Source organism: Salvelinus fontinalis, chromosome 1, assembly GCF_029448725.1.
Source record: "Salvelinus fontinalis isolate EN_2023a chromosome 1, ASM2944872v1, whole genome shotgun sequence".
Lineage (NCBI taxonomy): Eukaryota > Metazoa > Chordata > Actinopteri > Salmoniformes > Salmonidae > Salvelinus > Salvelinus fontinalis.
This window is the reverse complement of record NC_074665.1, coordinates 70,988,140-71,004,767: the sequence shown is the minus strand read 5'-3', so window position 1 is coordinate 71,004,767 and position 16,628 is coordinate 70,988,140. Positions and strand designations below refer to the sequence as shown.

At 47.0% G+C, this 16,628-nt stretch overlaps 2 protein-coding genes across 6 annotated transcripts in view; both read left to right on the top strand.

The window, feature by feature from the left end:
- The window catches only part of rnf213b (ring finger protein 213b), a 75,825-nt gene extending 74,832 nt beyond the window's left edge, over window positions 1-993 (top strand). For all 4 annotated transcript variants that reach the window (XM_055931900.1, XM_055931918.1, XM_055931909.1 and 1 more), the window contains one exon: window positions 268-993. In XM_055931900.1, coding sequence (XP_055787875.1) covers window positions 268-406 — 139 coding nt within the window. In that variant the 3' untranslated portion in view covers window positions 407-993. The remainder of the gene's footprint in view (window positions 1-267) is intronic.
- A 240-nt stretch (window positions 994-1,233) lies between these two features.
- cep131 (centrosomal protein 131) overlaps window positions 1,234-16,628 on the top strand; it is a 42,550-nt gene continuing 27,155 nt past the window's right edge. For both annotated transcript variants that reach the window (XM_055931876.1, XM_055931866.1), the window contains exons 1-10: window positions 1,234-1,765; window positions 2,353-2,549; window positions 2,799-2,893; window positions 4,936-5,047; window positions 5,445-5,578; window positions 10,697-10,801; window positions 11,028-11,210; window positions 11,542-11,665; window positions 15,431-15,544; window positions 16,258-16,492. In XM_055931876.1, coding sequence (XP_055787851.1) covers window positions 2,364-2,549; window positions 2,799-2,893; window positions 4,936-5,047; window positions 5,445-5,578; window positions 10,697-10,801; window positions 11,028-11,210; window positions 11,542-11,665; window positions 15,431-15,544; window positions 16,258-16,492 — 1,288 coding nt within the window. In that variant the 5' untranslated portion in view covers window positions 1,234-1,765; window positions 2,353-2,363. The remainder of the gene's footprint in view (window positions 1,766-2,352; window positions 2,550-2,798; window positions 2,894-4,935; window positions 5,048-5,444; window positions 5,579-10,696; window positions 10,802-11,027; window positions 11,211-11,541; window positions 11,666-15,430; window positions 15,545-16,257; window positions 16,493-16,628) is intronic.

The following is a 16,628-nucleotide window of genomic DNA, read 5'->3' as shown; positions in this document are numbered from 1 at the left end:
CCTAGGGGCCAGGAGGGGCCAGAAGGGTCCGGGGTGTGATGCTTACCGGCGCCCATCTGTCAGTGGAAAGGGACTTAAGTGAAATACACTCAGCCGGCACAGGTCACCCCTGCCCCCTTACTAAACCAGCAGCTGGGGCTAGGGACTGAATAGGAATGCAGCGTGTGGTGAGGACAATGGGGTTGCAATGCTAACTGTTGCCTCCTCTCTTCCTCCTCTCCTTCATGGCTGTTTCTGGTGTGTGTGGATGTGTGTGTGTGTCCACAGCATCAGGTCTACTCTAGACAACCATCTGGATAAGAAGAGACTCCCACCCATGCCTGGGCTTGACTCCCTACCAGAGGACATCACTCTGGACAAAGGGGCAGATATGTGGAGAATGGCTGTAGAGTTTAGAAAGAGATAAGAAGAGGATGCTGGTTTTGATGGTTGTTTATTTTTACATTGTGGCCAATGAAAGTATCTTAACAGAGTTTGATTATTCAGCAAATATAAAGTTTGAATCCGAACAAGGACCAATTATGTGCGCTTGAGCAAGGCACTTTAACTTAATTGCTCCTGTAAGTCGTGCTGAATAAGAGTCTGCCAAATTACTAAAATGTCAAATGTAATTATGATTATTTCCTTCCTAATGATTACATATTAGGCTATCTCTAGTTCCTTGGCTTACTTCATATAGGCAATTATTCCCACAGTCTTGTGTGTGAATATTGTCCATTATCTCTAAAGACCCTGTACTAGTTTACACCCATCCAACCTTTACCCAGCAGTAAAAAGGGGTTTCTAGTAGCCTGTATGTTTCTATGCGTTGTTGGTCCACCAAAATAAAGATGTTCTATTACAGCGAGTAACATTATATTGTCTATTTTACTTGTTTTCATATGTTCTACTTGAAAATATATGTATAAATGAAACAAATGTTCAAATTACCATAAACCGTGTTGAAACGTGCGTTGGTTAGTGCTCCCATGAATTAAACTAAACTGATTTAAAGCTTGTTTTTCGCTTTCTGATTTGTTAAAATGTTATATCGTGACAACTGGGGCTGGGTAGGGGGCAGGTGGTGGGTGTCACACCCCCCTCTTGCAAAGTCAACCAAACAGTTCGTTTGGGGCACGCCCAGTTAGCCACTGCACTGCTAACCGACATCTCCACTCCACCTATCAGATCCTCTGGATTTCCAGGACGTTGTGTTTTTACCGCCAATCACAGTTCTCAGTAGGATGAGTTCTTGTGTTTTCTGGTTGCCACAGAGAAGATGTTGCGGGTTATTATTGTCACGCACTCTTTGCTTTGATGGAGCAAGTTCACGGATTTTTTCTACGGAGCTGTAGTAACGAAGGACTATCGTATCGGACAGTTTGTAGCTAGTTTAGCTAGCTAGCTACTATATTGGATATATTTAAGTTATTTCGCTTGATCGCTTCGTAGCCAACATGTTGCTTTTCGCTTATTATGTGTAGAAAGATGAGAGCAAGCTAACTTAAGCTAGCTAACCAGCCAGCCAGGCTAGTGCGCCACACACAGAAGGTTAGGCTGCACATAAATACTCATTTTAGGCATCAACCACTTGTTCAAACTAGCTTCTAGCAGACCCACTTGACAGGCTCTAGGCTTATAGTTAACGTTAGCTTTTGGCTTTTAGGTAGCTACTGTTAACGTGTGTTGATTTAATAAATCAGTGCCACCAAGACATACTGTAGCTATTCTCACTGAAACGTCACCATTTGGCTTTGGAGTAATTTGCGATAACAACACAAGCAAGGTAAGTTTGCATGGCCGACTTTACGATTATTTTTGGTTTTAACATTTACATTGTTATCTTTGGTTCTCCTTATCACCTGTATTCCCCCCTCACTTCGCACAACCAACCTTGACAATGTACAGTACCTATATCCTACACACGGATTCCATCGAAACATTGTAGCCAACGATATGATAGCTATCTGAAATCATGTTACATTGTTCCACTAATGTTAAGCAGGACAGCAAGCTAGATAGATCTTGAGGCAAAGTGTCACATTTTGTCAATCCCAAGTGAACGACATACAATGCAGATGGACCATCATGGTTATCTGCCTAGGAAGAAGTCTAAAACATTGAAATATATTTAATTGGGAATGGAGTGAATGTGGTTTAGGTGTGAATTCAATTCAAGTATTACTGTTATCTGAGTGCTACAGTTGTGACGATGTTGCCTAGGGCAACTAACAGCTGAAGAGGAAGTGGTTGACTGCATCTGCTCCTCTTAACTTGGATCAAACCGCACCAATCAGTTCTTTCACAATAGCTGTGTGTGTCCCTTTTTGAGTGTCCATGTGTATCATGACTCTTCCTCTCTCCCTCTAACAGGCCTTGTCAGGATGCACACTACCCGTAGCCCGTCGTCCATCCAGGCCGGAGGAACAGGGGATGCCCTGGACCTGTCTCTGTCAGGCTCCCAGCTCTCGGTGTCCCGCCGGCCCAGCTCTGCCTCTCCAGGGAAAGTCTTCTCCCGCTCTGTGTCTGTCTCTGTAGCCAGCGAGGGCAGGGGCAAACGCAACACACTGGTGAGTGAAACCAGCAAGCAGTATGCATGGATGCAAGTTAGCCATGTTTGTGACAGTTAGGCTATTACTGTGTTAATATGTTAAAGCTGTGTTAGAGCTGAGATATCATCCAAACTTCAAACCTTGTGTGGAACAAAGATACTCATGTTTGCGATATGAGTGTGTGCTGACATGACATTGTTTTAAGCAACAACAGATAACTAGGATGTCTTGTATTTAATTTACCTCTGTCGGCATTCTTGTCTGTAGGGTGATGCTGGATTTGGCAGCTCCCGTTCTATCAAGAACCTGAGAAGGTCCAACAGTACTACACAGGTCAACCAGCAAGCCAACATCAGCCTAAGGTATCCTAGACCTTAAATATTTAGTATATGTATGTGTGATCCCTCCAGGAATTGAACCCACAACCTTAGCATTGCTAGCTAACGAACTGAGCCACACATCACAACTTTTTCCTACCTACATTGTCTCTATACAGCCAGCCCAGTTGACCCCATATTGACATTGTTTTCGTTTCGTTGACTCAGGTACTGTATATGTGCTGCAGCATGTATGACATTATTATTCAGTCGGAGATGCTTCAGGCTGGGCGCTCACTGTCTAAAGATTTTAATTTGTCCAACAAATAATCGCTGTGTAATTATTCTGGAAAGTGATTCACTTTTTATGTGAATTGGAGTATTTTAAAGGTTCCCTTTTAGCTGGTTAACCTAGTTTAAGTCTGAAATAAACATGTCAGCCCATATCCTACCAGATGTGTTTGTCTGGATGGAACATGTTAGCGCACACAGTATGTTTTTGTGACAATATGTGGAATTTGATTTAGCGGTTGGAAGAGCAGTATGTGTGAGTTAAGTGCAGAGTGGAGGATGGTGGCTAGAGCTCCATCGGCTTGAATGGAGGGAGGGAGGCTGGTCGGCTGACTCTTTAAGTCTCTCTTAGTCTCTCCTCGCTGAGCAACAGCTGGCATCCCTAACCATTCTTTAAAGGACTGTACAATGGGCATTGTGTCATAGTGGCTGCCTGTATTATAATTGGAGACCCAGGACCCGGGGCTGTTGTAGGGGAGCAGAGGCCTAGCTAGAGCTGCTTTGTCAGGAGTTAGAGGGGGAGGGCCATGGGGTCGGGTTACCCCACAGTAAGGAACCAGAGAAAGGAGAAGTGTGTGCAGCACAGCATGCAGAGATTCTATAGTCAGGCAGCTGCCGCTAGTCCGCCACCCCCCCCACCACCACCGCCCACTGCCTTCTGGGATGCTGTTAGGGTACAGGGCTTAAATTAAGGACAATCTAATAGGCTGCCCCTCCTCTCTGGCCCCCGACGGACTCTCCCTAAGTCTTTCAAAGCTGTCATTGGGTTGCCTCTCTCCAGACATCAGCAGCTTGTAAAGGGAAGCGTAGAGGAATGTGCAGCTACTTTAATCGGTGGTGTTCAGATTTTTATAAATTGGGCCAGTTTGCCCCTTACCAACATACACTCACACACGCAGACTCCCGTACACTCACACATGCGTACACTCACACATGCGCGCAGACTCCCGCACACTCACACATGCGCGCAGACTCCCGCACACTCACACATGCGCGCAGACTCCCGTACGCTCCCGCGCGTACGCTCCCGCGCGTACGCTCCCGCGCGTACGCTCCCGCGCGTACGCTCCCGCGCGTACGCTCCCGCGCGTACGCTCCCGCGCGTACGCTCCCGCGCGTACGCTCCCGCGCGTACGCTCCCGCGCGTACGCTCCCGCGCGTACGCTCCCGCGCGTACGCTCCCGCGCGTACGCTCCCGCGCGTACGCTCCCGCGCGTACGCTCCCGCGCGTACGCTCCCGCGCGTACGCTCCCGCGCGTACGCTCCCGCGCGTACGCTCCCGCGCGTACGCTCCCGCGCGTACGCTCCCGCGCGTACGCTCCCGCGCATGTGCTTGGCTCATCGCGCTCTAGCTACTCCTTGTGGCGGTTGGCTTCCTGGTTAAGCAGATGGGTGTTAAGAAGGTTTGGCAGATCACTCGACCTTCGCCTCCAGAGAATGGTGCTGTCTGGTTTACTTAATTTATGGAATTTGAAATTATTTACTTTTACTCAAGTATTGTTTTACTGGGTTAAGGTATCTTTACTTTTACTCAGTATGACAATTGGGTACTTGTAAGTGAACATTTCATGGTAAGGTCTACACCTTTTGTATTCGGCACGTGACAAATTCAATTTGATTGGTTGTTAAAATCTGAGCCTGTAAGCAATGGAGCAGTCTCCCTACTGAGTGTCCCACCGTTTGATTAGAATGGGTTTGCACACAAACACGCTATAATGTAAATATTATACAACACATAGGCCTATGTTCCATTTTATAATATTGATTAATGCGCGTGTGTATGTGTGTGTGTCCAGTGAGGACCAGACAGAAGACTTCCTGGCGTTGTTTGACAGCAGCTCAGACGGACGCAGGAAGCTGGCTAGCCTCAGTAAGGCCTCCCCAGACCGTACCACCTGGAACATCCTGGTACTTAATCTATCCCCTCTCACTGTCCGACTCTGTCCTCTACTGTCCCACTCTCACCTATGGTCCCACTGTCCTCTAATATCATCTGTCCCACTGTAATCTACTGTCTCACAATCAAATCAGATTTTGTCTCATTATCCTTTACTGTCCTCTACTGTTTCACTGTCCTCTATCTTCTCAGATCAATCAATTATAAATCCCTTTTTACAACAACAGTTCTCAGTGTCACAAAGTACTATACAGTAACCTCTATTACATAGCCTGCTGCAGAGGTTATAGTGGACAGTTTATATCCTCTAACTCAGTATTGCGTTATAGCCTAGGTTTCCTGCTACACTTTTATCCAATGGTTATGGATCACAGAATCCTAACTTGTGCATTTCCTTTCCCGTTTCAGGATGACCAGCCAAGAGCATTCCCTATACCCACCAGCTCTCGCTCCACGGGCAGCGTGGACTCCCCCATCACCAGTGGCCCGAAGAGGAGAGAGACCGGGGTAGCCCTGGCTGCCAACTTCACCGCTAACAACAGGTGGGTCGCCTCATGCACACACACAAACACACACACAGACATGCGCATACACCAAGGTTTCTGCATACACCCAGATCCATATGCATTGGTTGCGTAACCTGATTAGGGTGTGGTGCTCAGAATGCCCGAAATCACATTAGTTTATGGTAATTCAGCTTAACAGATCATGCAACTCTGATGCCACGGTGTGCTTCATTCTTACTGAATTCTGATGAGCAATTTGAAGATGTTAGAATACATAGGTAGCCCATGCTTTAAGCTTTCCCAAAAGTAAATTTCATTAAATTGCCAAAATAGCTTACTGTTTGAGTTCTCTCTTGTGCAACATTGACTGATATTTCAATAAATGAAAAGGCTAAAGTCAATTTTTTGCAATGCGATATTTTTTCAGTTAGTGATATTTAAAAAAAAATATATATAATTTTTTTTATCCTGTATGGTTGGTTGGAATGGATATGACAGGTATGTTTCTGAAGACATGTATCACACCATCTCAACAGTAAGAGACTTATGTGTACTTGTAGGTGAATTATTATGATCATGTTTACTTTGTTAATATTGATAGCTCTGACTGAGAAGCTCATGTGTCATCTCTCTCCTCTCCTGACTCACTGAGCGTATGGTGTGACACCCACCCACAAAGTAAAAACTAAACTCAAATTAGAAATAACTTACAAGGCTGTTATTCAATGTGCTAATCATTGGTTAGTGAGATGTTCCTTAAATTCTTAAATACAATTTTAAATATTCTTGATGCCTCTTTCTTGATTATTGAACTGTGGAAACATTCCTCATTTGTCTAGTCATATAACATTTTTATCATTAAGAAGAGGTCTGTTTGCTTATTTCAAGACATGGCATGTAGGGGTAGTGAGATACCTGATGGGTTGGATGATTGTCTTCTCATCTATAAAAATGTATTGATTGGTTAATCAATCATTCTGCCATCATTAACACAATGGATAAATCTAATGATTTATTACTGAAATAGTTCAAGTACGTGGGCTACGGAGAGAAACAAAATGGTGTACTTTCAGGCCATGTGGCAAACAGTGCAGGCACTAGGGATGGGGGTGTGACCAGGCACTAGGGATGGGGGTGTGACCAGGCACTAGGGATGGGGGTGTGACCAGGCACTAGGGATGGGGGTGTGACCAGGCACTAGGGATGGGGGTGTGACCAGGCACTAGGGATGGGGGTGTGACCAGGCACTAGGGATGGGGGTGTGACCAGGCACTAGGGATGGGGGTGTGACCAGGCACTAGGGATGGGGGTGTGACCAGGCACTAGGGATGGGGGTGTGAGCATGCACTAGGGATGGGGGTGTGAGCATGCACTAGGGATGGGGGTGTGAGCATGCACTAGGGATGGGGGTGTGAGCATGCACTAGGGATGGGGGTGTGAGCATGCACTAGGGATGGGGGTGTGACCATGCACTAGGGATGGGGGTGTGACCAGGCACTAGGGATGGGGGTGTGAGCATGCACTAGGGATGGGGGTGTGAGCATGCACTAGGGATGGGGGTGTGACCAGGCACTAGGGATGGGGGTGTGACCAGGCACTAGGGATGGGGGTGTGACCAGGCACTAGGGATGGGGGTGTGACCATGCACTAGGGATGGGGGTGTGACCAGGCACTAGGGATGGGGGTGTGAGCAGGCACTAGGGATGGGGGTGTGACCAGGCACTAGGGATGGGGGTGTGAGCATGCACTAGGGATGGGGGTGTGACCAGGCACTAGGGATGGGGGTGTGACCAGGCACTAGGGATGGGGGTGTGACCAGGCACTAGGGATGGGGGTGTGAGCAGGCACTAGGGATGGGGGTGTGAGCAGGCACTAGGGATGGGGGTGTGACCAGGCACTAGGGATGGGGGTGTGAGCAGGCACTAGGGATGGGGGTGTGACCAGGCACTAGGGATGGGGGTGTGACCAGGCACTAGGGATGGGGGTGTGAGCATGCACTAGGGATGGGGGTGTGAGCATGCACTAGGGATGGGGGTGTGAGCAGGCACTAGGGATGGGGGTGTGACCAGGCACTAGGGATGGGGGTGTGACCAGGCACTAGGGATGGGGGTGTGACCAGGCACTAGGGATGGGGGTGTGAGCATGCACTAGGGATGGGGGTGTGAGCATGCACTAGGGATGGGGGTGTGAGCATGCACTAGGGATGGGGGTGTGAGCATGCACTAGGGATGGGGGTGTGAGCATGCACTAGGGATGGGGGTGTGAGCATGCACTAGGGATGGGGGTGTGACCAGGCACTAGGGATGGGGGTGTGAGCATGCACTAGGGATGGGGGTGTGACCAGGCACTAGGGATGGGGGTGTGAGCATGCACTAGGGATGGGGGTGTGAGCATGCACTAGGGATGGGGGTGTGAGCATGCACTAGGGATGGGGGTGTGAGCATGCACTAGGGATGGGGGTGTGAGCATGCACTAGGGATGGGGGTGTGAGCATGCACTAGGGATGGGGGTGTGAGCATGCACTAGGGATGGGGGTGTGAGCATGCACTAGGGATGGGGGTGTGAGCATGCACTAGGGATGGGGGTGTGAGCATGCACTAGGGATGGGGGTGTGAGCATGCACTAGGGATGGGGGTGTGAGCATGCACTAGGGATGGGGGTGTGACCAGGCACTAGGGATGGGGGTGTGACCAGGCACTAGGGATGGGGGTGTGAGCATGCACTAGGGATGGGGGTGTGAGCATGCACTAGGGATGGGGGTGTGAGCATGCACTAGGGATGGGGGTGTGAGCATGCACTAGGGATGGGGGTGTGACCAGGCACTAGGGATGGGGGTGTGACCAGGCACTAGGGATGGGGGTGTGACCAGGCACTAGGGATGGGGGTGTGACCAGGCACTAGGGATGGGTGTGTGACCAGGCACTAGGGATGGGGGTGTGACCAGGCACTAGGGATGGGGGTGTGACCAGGCACTAGGGATGGGGGTGTGACCAGGCACTAGGGATGGGGGTGTGACCAGGCACTAGGGATGGGGGTGTGACCAGGCACTAGGGATGGGGGTGTGACCAGGCACTAGGGATGGGGGTGTGACCAGGCACTAGGGATGGGGGTGTGACCAGGCACTAGGGATGGGGGTGTGACCAGGCACTAGGGATGGGGGTGTGACCAGGCACTAGGGATGGGGGTGTGACCAGGCACTAGGGATGGGGGTGTGACCAGGCACTAGGGATGGGGGTGTGACCAGGCACTAGGGATGGGGGTGTGACCAGGCACTAGGGATGGGGGTGTGACCAGGCACTAGGGATGGGGGTGTGAGCAGGCACTAGGGATGGGGGTGTGAGCAGGCACTAGGGATGGGGGTGTGAGCAGGCACTAGGGATGGGGGTGTGACCAGGCACTAGGGATGGGGGTGTGACCAGGCACTAGGGATGGGGGTGTGAGCAGGCACTAGGGATGGGGGTGTGAGCAGGAGCTAGGGATGGGGGTGTGAGCAGGCACTAGGGATGGGGGTGTGAGCAGGCACTAGGGATGGGGGTGTGAGCAGGCACTAGGGATGGGGGTGTGACCAGGCACTAGGGATGGGGGTGTGACCAGGCACTAGGGATGGGGGTGTGACCAGGCACTAGGGATGGGGGTGTGACCAGGCACTAGGGATGGGGGTGTGAGCAGGCACTAGGGATGGGGGTGTGAGCATGCACTAGGGATGGGGGTGTGAGCAGGCACTAGGGATGGGGGTGTGAGCAGGCACTAGGGATGGGGGTGTGAGCAGGCACTAGGGATGGGGGTGTGAGCATGCACTAGGGATGGGGGGGTGAGCATGCACTAGGGATGGGGGGGTGAGCAGGCACTAGGGATGGGGGTGTGAGCAGGCACTAGGGATGGGGGTGTGAGCATGCACTAGGGATGTGACCAGGCACTAGGGATGGGGGTGTGAGCAGGCACTAGGGATGGGGGTGTGACCAGGCACTAGGGATGGGGGTGTGAGCATGCACTAGGGATGGGGGTGTGAGCATGCACTAGGGATGGGGGTGTGAGCAGGCACTAGGGATGGGGGTGTGACCAGGCACTAGGGATGGGGGTGTGAGCAGGCACTAGGGATGGGGGTGTGACCAGGCACTAGGGATGGGGGTGTGAGCAGGCACTAGGGATGGGGGTGTGACCAGGCACTAGGGATGGGGGTGTGAGCAGGCACTAGGGATGGGGGTGTGACCAGGCACTAGGGATGGGGGTGTGACCAGGCACTAGGGATGGGGGTGTGAGCAGGCACTAGGGATGGGGGTGTGAGCAGGCACTAGGGATGGGGGTGTGACCAGGCACTAGGGATGGGGGTGTGACCAGGCACTAGGGATGGGGGTGTGACCAGGCACTAGGGATGGGGGTGTGACCAGGCACTAGGGATGGGGGTGTGAGCATGCGGGTCTGGGCAGAGGAGATGTAGTCGTTTGTGTGAGTCTGTATGTTTTGTATTTAGTGTAAAAAAAATAACCAGAAGAGGTTTTTTTTATTGGTATAGGTGATGACACTCATTATTGTTTTAATCTCAAGACTCAGATTAGACTCAGATTTGTAATGGGGGTTAGTTATAAAATGTGTTACAATTAACCCTTTTACCTATAAATCTATGGTATTTTATATGGTATTTAGACATATTCACATAATTATATAAAATTGAACTTCTTTACATCAAGTTTGCCAGTACAACTAAGATAATAAGTCATTCTTACTTTTACTAAAAGTATCGTATAAAGTAATTTTGGCTATAGTTTTGTCATTTACATGCCTAAAAGATAAAATGGAAATATATTTTGTAAATGTAGTGTATTTTCATCCAAATATCTGTTTCAAATCATAACATTTCTTAATGACCCCTCATGTTTACCTTTTGAAGACAGTGTGAAACACGAGGGACATTTCACTTCCACCACTGTCGTTTGAATTGTAAACAACTAGTATGTCCTAAACTTCATTACAGTGTGAAGTGGTAGCAAAGATATGTATGTTTGTATAAAAATATTAAGAAACTACCTCAAATATTATTTTCATACGAAGCAAAATCCTAAAACTCCCTACTTTGCCATGACTTGCTACGATAGTTTGTCAATCAGGGTTGACACTCTAAGGGTGTGCAGTGACATTTTGCCCCGGATATTTTAGGAGCAACAAGGGAGCTGTGGGGAACTCTGTCACAACCATCTTGCATAACAACTACTCTGACAAACCCCTCACCCCCAAGAGCTCCAACCAGAAACCCTCCTTCAAGTGAGTCAAACATAACGTAAATCATTTCTTTGTCTTTCATTTAGTCTTTTGCAGCATACAGTAAACATATACTGTATTCGTACTTCAAAGGTTTGTGCTGTTTTGATACTGTGTTGATAAGAAGTATGTGAAAGCACTTGGTGACAACTGCTGATGTAAAAAGGCTTTATAAATACATTTGATTGATACTAAGTTAATGTTCATGTCTCTCTTTCTGTGTGCTCAGTAACATCCTGAAAGCCACAGTGAATGACGAGGGACCCCTGGAGAGCAGCTCTCTGACCACCAAGTCCCAGAAGAACTTCTCCTCGTCCTCCTCTACATCTAACAACAATGCTGCCCAGCACAGCCCCAGAGGCTCCCCCAGCCTGCCCCGCAGGAGAGAGGTCACCGAGGAGGAGGCCGAGAGGTCAGCAAGGCACCTTGGGAATCAATGCTCTTGTGTTGTAATGTTTTCTCTAGCAAATTTCTTTAGTAGTGGCCTTGCACATTCTCTGTCACGGATTTGACAATGGTGGAAATTCCCTCCAGCCAAAGCTTACACCAATCCTTAGCTTTTAAATCCATGATGGGGTTTGTGCAAGTGCAAAACATTTTGGGGAAAAGCAGGGTGCGGTCACAATGCTTTAAGTCACTCTCCGTCCTTCTAGCTCCTTGTATTGATTTGTGGTGAATTTTTTTTTGGAGCATATTGCTCTTCCTAGTCCTAACCTTTGACCTCTTTGTTGTTGTGTCTGTAGGTTCATCCAGCAGGTGAACCAGGCAGCGGTGACCATCCAGCGGTGGTATAGACGCCACACCAGGAGACAGTCACAGCACGCCAGCCAGGCTGCCCTCAGACGCATCCTCACCACCAAGAAGAAGGTAAACGTCTGGTCTGTCCTCTGTTTAGCTGAGTAGACCACCACACAATACTACTAGGCCATTGTGGTTTAATCCACTGAATCCATCGTCACTAGCGCTGCGTCCATAGAATGAATGTCCTAATAAGATAATATATAGTACCAGTCAAAGGTTTAGACACACCTACTCATTCAAGGGTTTTTCTTTATTTTTACTATATTCTTCATTGTATGAAAATAACTATGAAATAACACATGGAATCATGTAGTAACCAAAAACGTGTTAATACATTTTATATTTGAGATTCTTGAAAGTAGCCACCCTTTGCCTTGATGACAGCTTTGCACACTCTTGGCATTCTCTCAACCAGCTTCACCTGAAATGCTTTTCCAACAGTCTGGAAGGAGTTCTCACATATGCTGAGCTCTTGTTGGCTGCTTTTCCTTCACACTGTGGTCCAACTCATCCCAAACCATCTCAATTGGGTTGAGGTCGGATGACTGTGGAGGCTAGGTCATCTGATGCAGCGCTCCATCACTCTCCTTCTTGGTCAAATAGCCCTTATACAGCCTGGAGGAGTGTTGGGTCATTGTCCTGTTGAAAAACAAATGATAGTCCCACTAAGCGCAAACCAGATGGGATGGTGTATCACTGCAGAATGCAGAAGTGTGCCAGCAAAGCACCACCGCACCTCCTCCATGCTTCACGTGGGAACTACACTTGCAGAGATCATCCGTTCGCCTACTCTGCGTCTCACAAAGACACGGCGGTTGGAACCAAAAATCTCAAATTTAGACTCATCAGACCAAAGGATAGATTTCCACCTGTCTAATGTCCATTGCTCGTGTTTGCAAATTAATTACTTAAAAATCATACAATGTGATTTTTTGGATTTTTGTTTTAGATTCTGTCTCTCACAGTTGAAGTGTACCTATGATAAAAATGACAGACCTCTACATGCTTTGTTATTCGGAAAACCTGCAAATTCGGGAGTGTATGAAATACTTGTTCTCCCCACTGTACCTAGGGGTCTGGTTAGACTGTAAACTATCCTTCCAGACTCACATTAAGCATCTACAATCCAAAAGTAAATCTAGAATCGGCTTCCTATTTCACAACAAAGCATGCTTCACTCAAGCTGCCAAACATACCCTCGTAAAACTGACCACCCTAACCACCCAGATCCTCAACTTCAGCGATGTCATTTACAAAATAGCCCCCAACACTCTACTCAACAAATTGGATGCAGTCTATCACAGTGCCATCCATTTTGTCACCAAAGCCCCATATACTACCCACCACTGCGACCTGTACGCTCTCGTTGGCTGGCCCTCGCTTCACTCTCGTCGCCAATCTCACTGGCTTCAGGTCATCTACAAGTCTCTGATAGTTAAGGCCCCGCCTTATCTCAGCTCACTGGTCACTATAGCAGCACCCACCCGTAGCACGAGCTCCAGCAGGTATATCTCTCTAGCCACCCCCAAAGCCAATTTCTCCTTTGGCTACCTTTCCTTCCAGTTCTCTGCTGCCAATGACTGGAATGAATTGCAAAAATCAATGAAGCTGGAGACTTACCTCCCTCACTAACTTTAAGCACCAGCTGTCTGAGCAGCTCACAGATCACTGCACCTGTACATAGCCCATCTGTAATTAGCCTATCCAACTACCTCATCCCCATACTCTATTTATTTATTTATTTATCTTGCTCCTTTGCAAGATAAGATATTTATTTATCTTGCTCCTTTTTATCTTGCTCCTTTCCTGTATCTCTACTTGCACATTTATCTTCTGCACACCAATCACTCTAGTGTCTAATTGGTATATTGCAATTTCTTCACAACCATGGCCTATTTATTGCCTTACCTCCCTTTTCTTACGTCATTTGCACATACTGTATATAGATTTTCTTCAACTGTATTATTGACTGTATGTTTTGTTTATACTATCTGTAACTCTGTGTTGTTGTATGTGTCAAACTGCTTTGCTTTATTCTTGGCCAGGTCGCAGTTGTAAATGAGAACTTGTTCTCAACTTGCCTACCTGGCTAAATAAAGGTGAAATAAAATAAATAAAAACTTGTTCCTGTGAAGCATTTATTTGGGCTGCAATCTGAGGTGCAGTTAACTCTAATGTACTCGTCCTCTGTAGCAGAGGTATCTATGGGTCTTCCTTTCCTCTGGTGGTCCTCATGAGAGTCAATTTAATAATAGTGCTTGATGGTTTTTGTGAGTGCACTTGAAGAAACGCTCAACGTTTAAGTTTTCCTGAATTGACTGACCTTCATGTCTTTAACGTAATGATGGACTGTTGTTTTTCTTAGCTTATTTGAGCTGTTCTTGCCATAATATGGACTTGGTCTTTTACCAAATAGGGCTATCTTCTGTATACCACCCCTACCTTGTCACAACACAACTGATTGGCTCAAACACATTAAGAAGGAAATAAATTCCACAAATGAACTTTTAGCAAGGCACACCTGTTAATTGAAATTAATTCCAGGTGACTACCTCATGAAGCTGGTTGAGAGAATGCCAAGAGTGTGTAAATCTGTTAAGGCACACATTTATGGTTACTACATGATTCCATATGTGTTATTTCATAGTTTTAATGTCTTCACTATTATTCTACAATGTAGAACATAGTTTTAAAAAAATAAAGAAAAATCCTTGAATGAGTAGGTGTGTCCAAACTTTTGACTGGTAATGTATATGCTTCATGGCAGACACTTTTATCCAAAGTGACATCTGGTACAGTGGATACAGTGTGCAATGCCGTCAGAAAGAGTTCATACCCCTTGACTTAATCCACATTTTGTTGTTACAGCCTGCATTTAAAGTGGATTAAATATCTTTTTTTTTTCTCACCCATCTACACACAATGCCCGATAATGGCAAAGGTTCCCCCAAACATAATGCTTTGTATTCAGGACAAAAAGTACATTTGTAAGCCAATTATTTTTTGCAGGATTATTTAAGTGCCTTGTTGCAAACAGGATGCATGTTTTTTGAATATTTTTATTCTTTACAGGCTTCTTTCTTTTCACTCTCATTTCAATGTTGTTCCGTCATTTTTCTCCTATCACAGCCATTAAACTCTAACTGTTTAAAGTCACCATTGGCCTCATGGTGAAAACCCCTGAGCAGTTTCCTTCCTCTCCGGCAACTGAGTATCGTTGTAGTGACTGGATGTATTGATACACCATCCAAAGCCTAATTAATAACTTCAACATGCTCAAAGGGATATTTTAGAGTCAGCTTTTTTTATATATATATATATATATATATATATATATATATATATATATATATATATATATATATATATATATTTTTTTTTATACACTTCTACCAAACGGTGCTTGAAATTCTCAACTGAGGAACCTTAGAGATAATTTTAGTTGAGGGGTACAGACATGGTAGTTATTAAAAAATCATGTTATCCTCTATTATTGAACACTGAATGAGTCCATGCAACTTATTATGTGATTTGTTAAGCACATTTTTATTCCTGAACTTATTTAGCCTTGTCATAACAAAGGAGTTGAATACTTATTGACTCAAAGCATTTCAGCTTTAATGTTTTTTCGAAAATGTTCAAAACTCCACTTTGACATTATGGGGTATTGTGTGTAGTTCAGTGACACAATCTCAATTTAATCGATTTTTAATTCAGGCTGTAACACAACATTTTGAAAAAAAATAAACGGGTGTGAATAATTTCTGAAAGCACTGCATATAATCCCTGTGGGAATTGAACCCACAACCTTTTTGTGTTTACCGTGTGAAGGAACGAGAACAGAGAGCAGAGGAGGAGAAGTCTCCAGAGGTGCAGAAGAAGGAGGAGGACCGGAAACGGATTCGTGAGGAGAAGGCTCGTCTTGCCCGCGTCGCAGCCATTCAGGTATTATAGAGGAATATTTACACAGCCTCAGCAAAGGTATACAGGATGACTGAGTTATTGCTGAATGTATAGTTGAACTATAGCTGAACTTCCTACAGTAAACATATCTTATTGTACTTGAGTCATAACACAGTGGTCTCTAGGCTTTTCTTTGTTAGATCCTACTCCCTCAACTACACCTTTCTGTCTTTCAGACACTTACTTTTCAACTCCAAATGTTCCCCAACCCCAACAAATGCCATTCCTTTGGTTTTTGTTGTATCCACAATGCCCCATCAAGTGCCTGCTCCCCCCTCCACGTTTTCCTTTTCCAACAAATGCCAAAGGCTTTAATCACACAAAGCCAAATGCTTCAGTCTTCATGACACAAATGTAGTAGATTGGAAAAACACCTTGCAGACAGTTCCCATGCAGCCTGGGTGCCGGTCCGTTCCTGCTCTCTAGCCAACTACTTGTAATGTTTGACTTGACAATGAGTGACATGGAGTTGGCAAAATGGCACAAACAGATCTGGAACAAGGCTAGTTTCTGCTCCGGGGTTAAGTTTCCCATAGGTACAGATTTAAGATCTGCTTCCCTTAACCTTTATCGTTACTGGGGAAAATGCTAAACTGGCCCAAGATCAGCGTCTAGGGGCAACTTCACCCTAGTTCCCTGGTCTCTTTCGCCGTGGCCCTGCCGGCCTAATGTTGCCCCCTCCTGCTGTGTTGTAGGAGCTGCAGCAGAAGAGAGCCCAGAGGGCTGCTGAGATACAGGCCTCGGCCCAAGAGGAGATGGAGACCCTGAGACACAGTGGCAAGGTGGGCCGTAAGAAACCCCCCAAGACCACCACCTCCTCCCCCAGCAACAAGACCACCACCTCCTCCCCCAGCAACAAGAGCCCCACACCCCCCTGCAACAGGAACCCTATCTCCCCCACTGGCTCTGACGTCAAGGCCCAGAACACAGGTCAGTCTCTCCCTGGGCCTCTAATGGCAACTTTCCCCGTCAAGCCTAGTGCAGTCATGGATGTAATGTAAATTAGTGTGCGGTGTGCATTTCCTTTCTCCATTGCCAGCTAAAATACCCTGTCCTGTAAGCACAT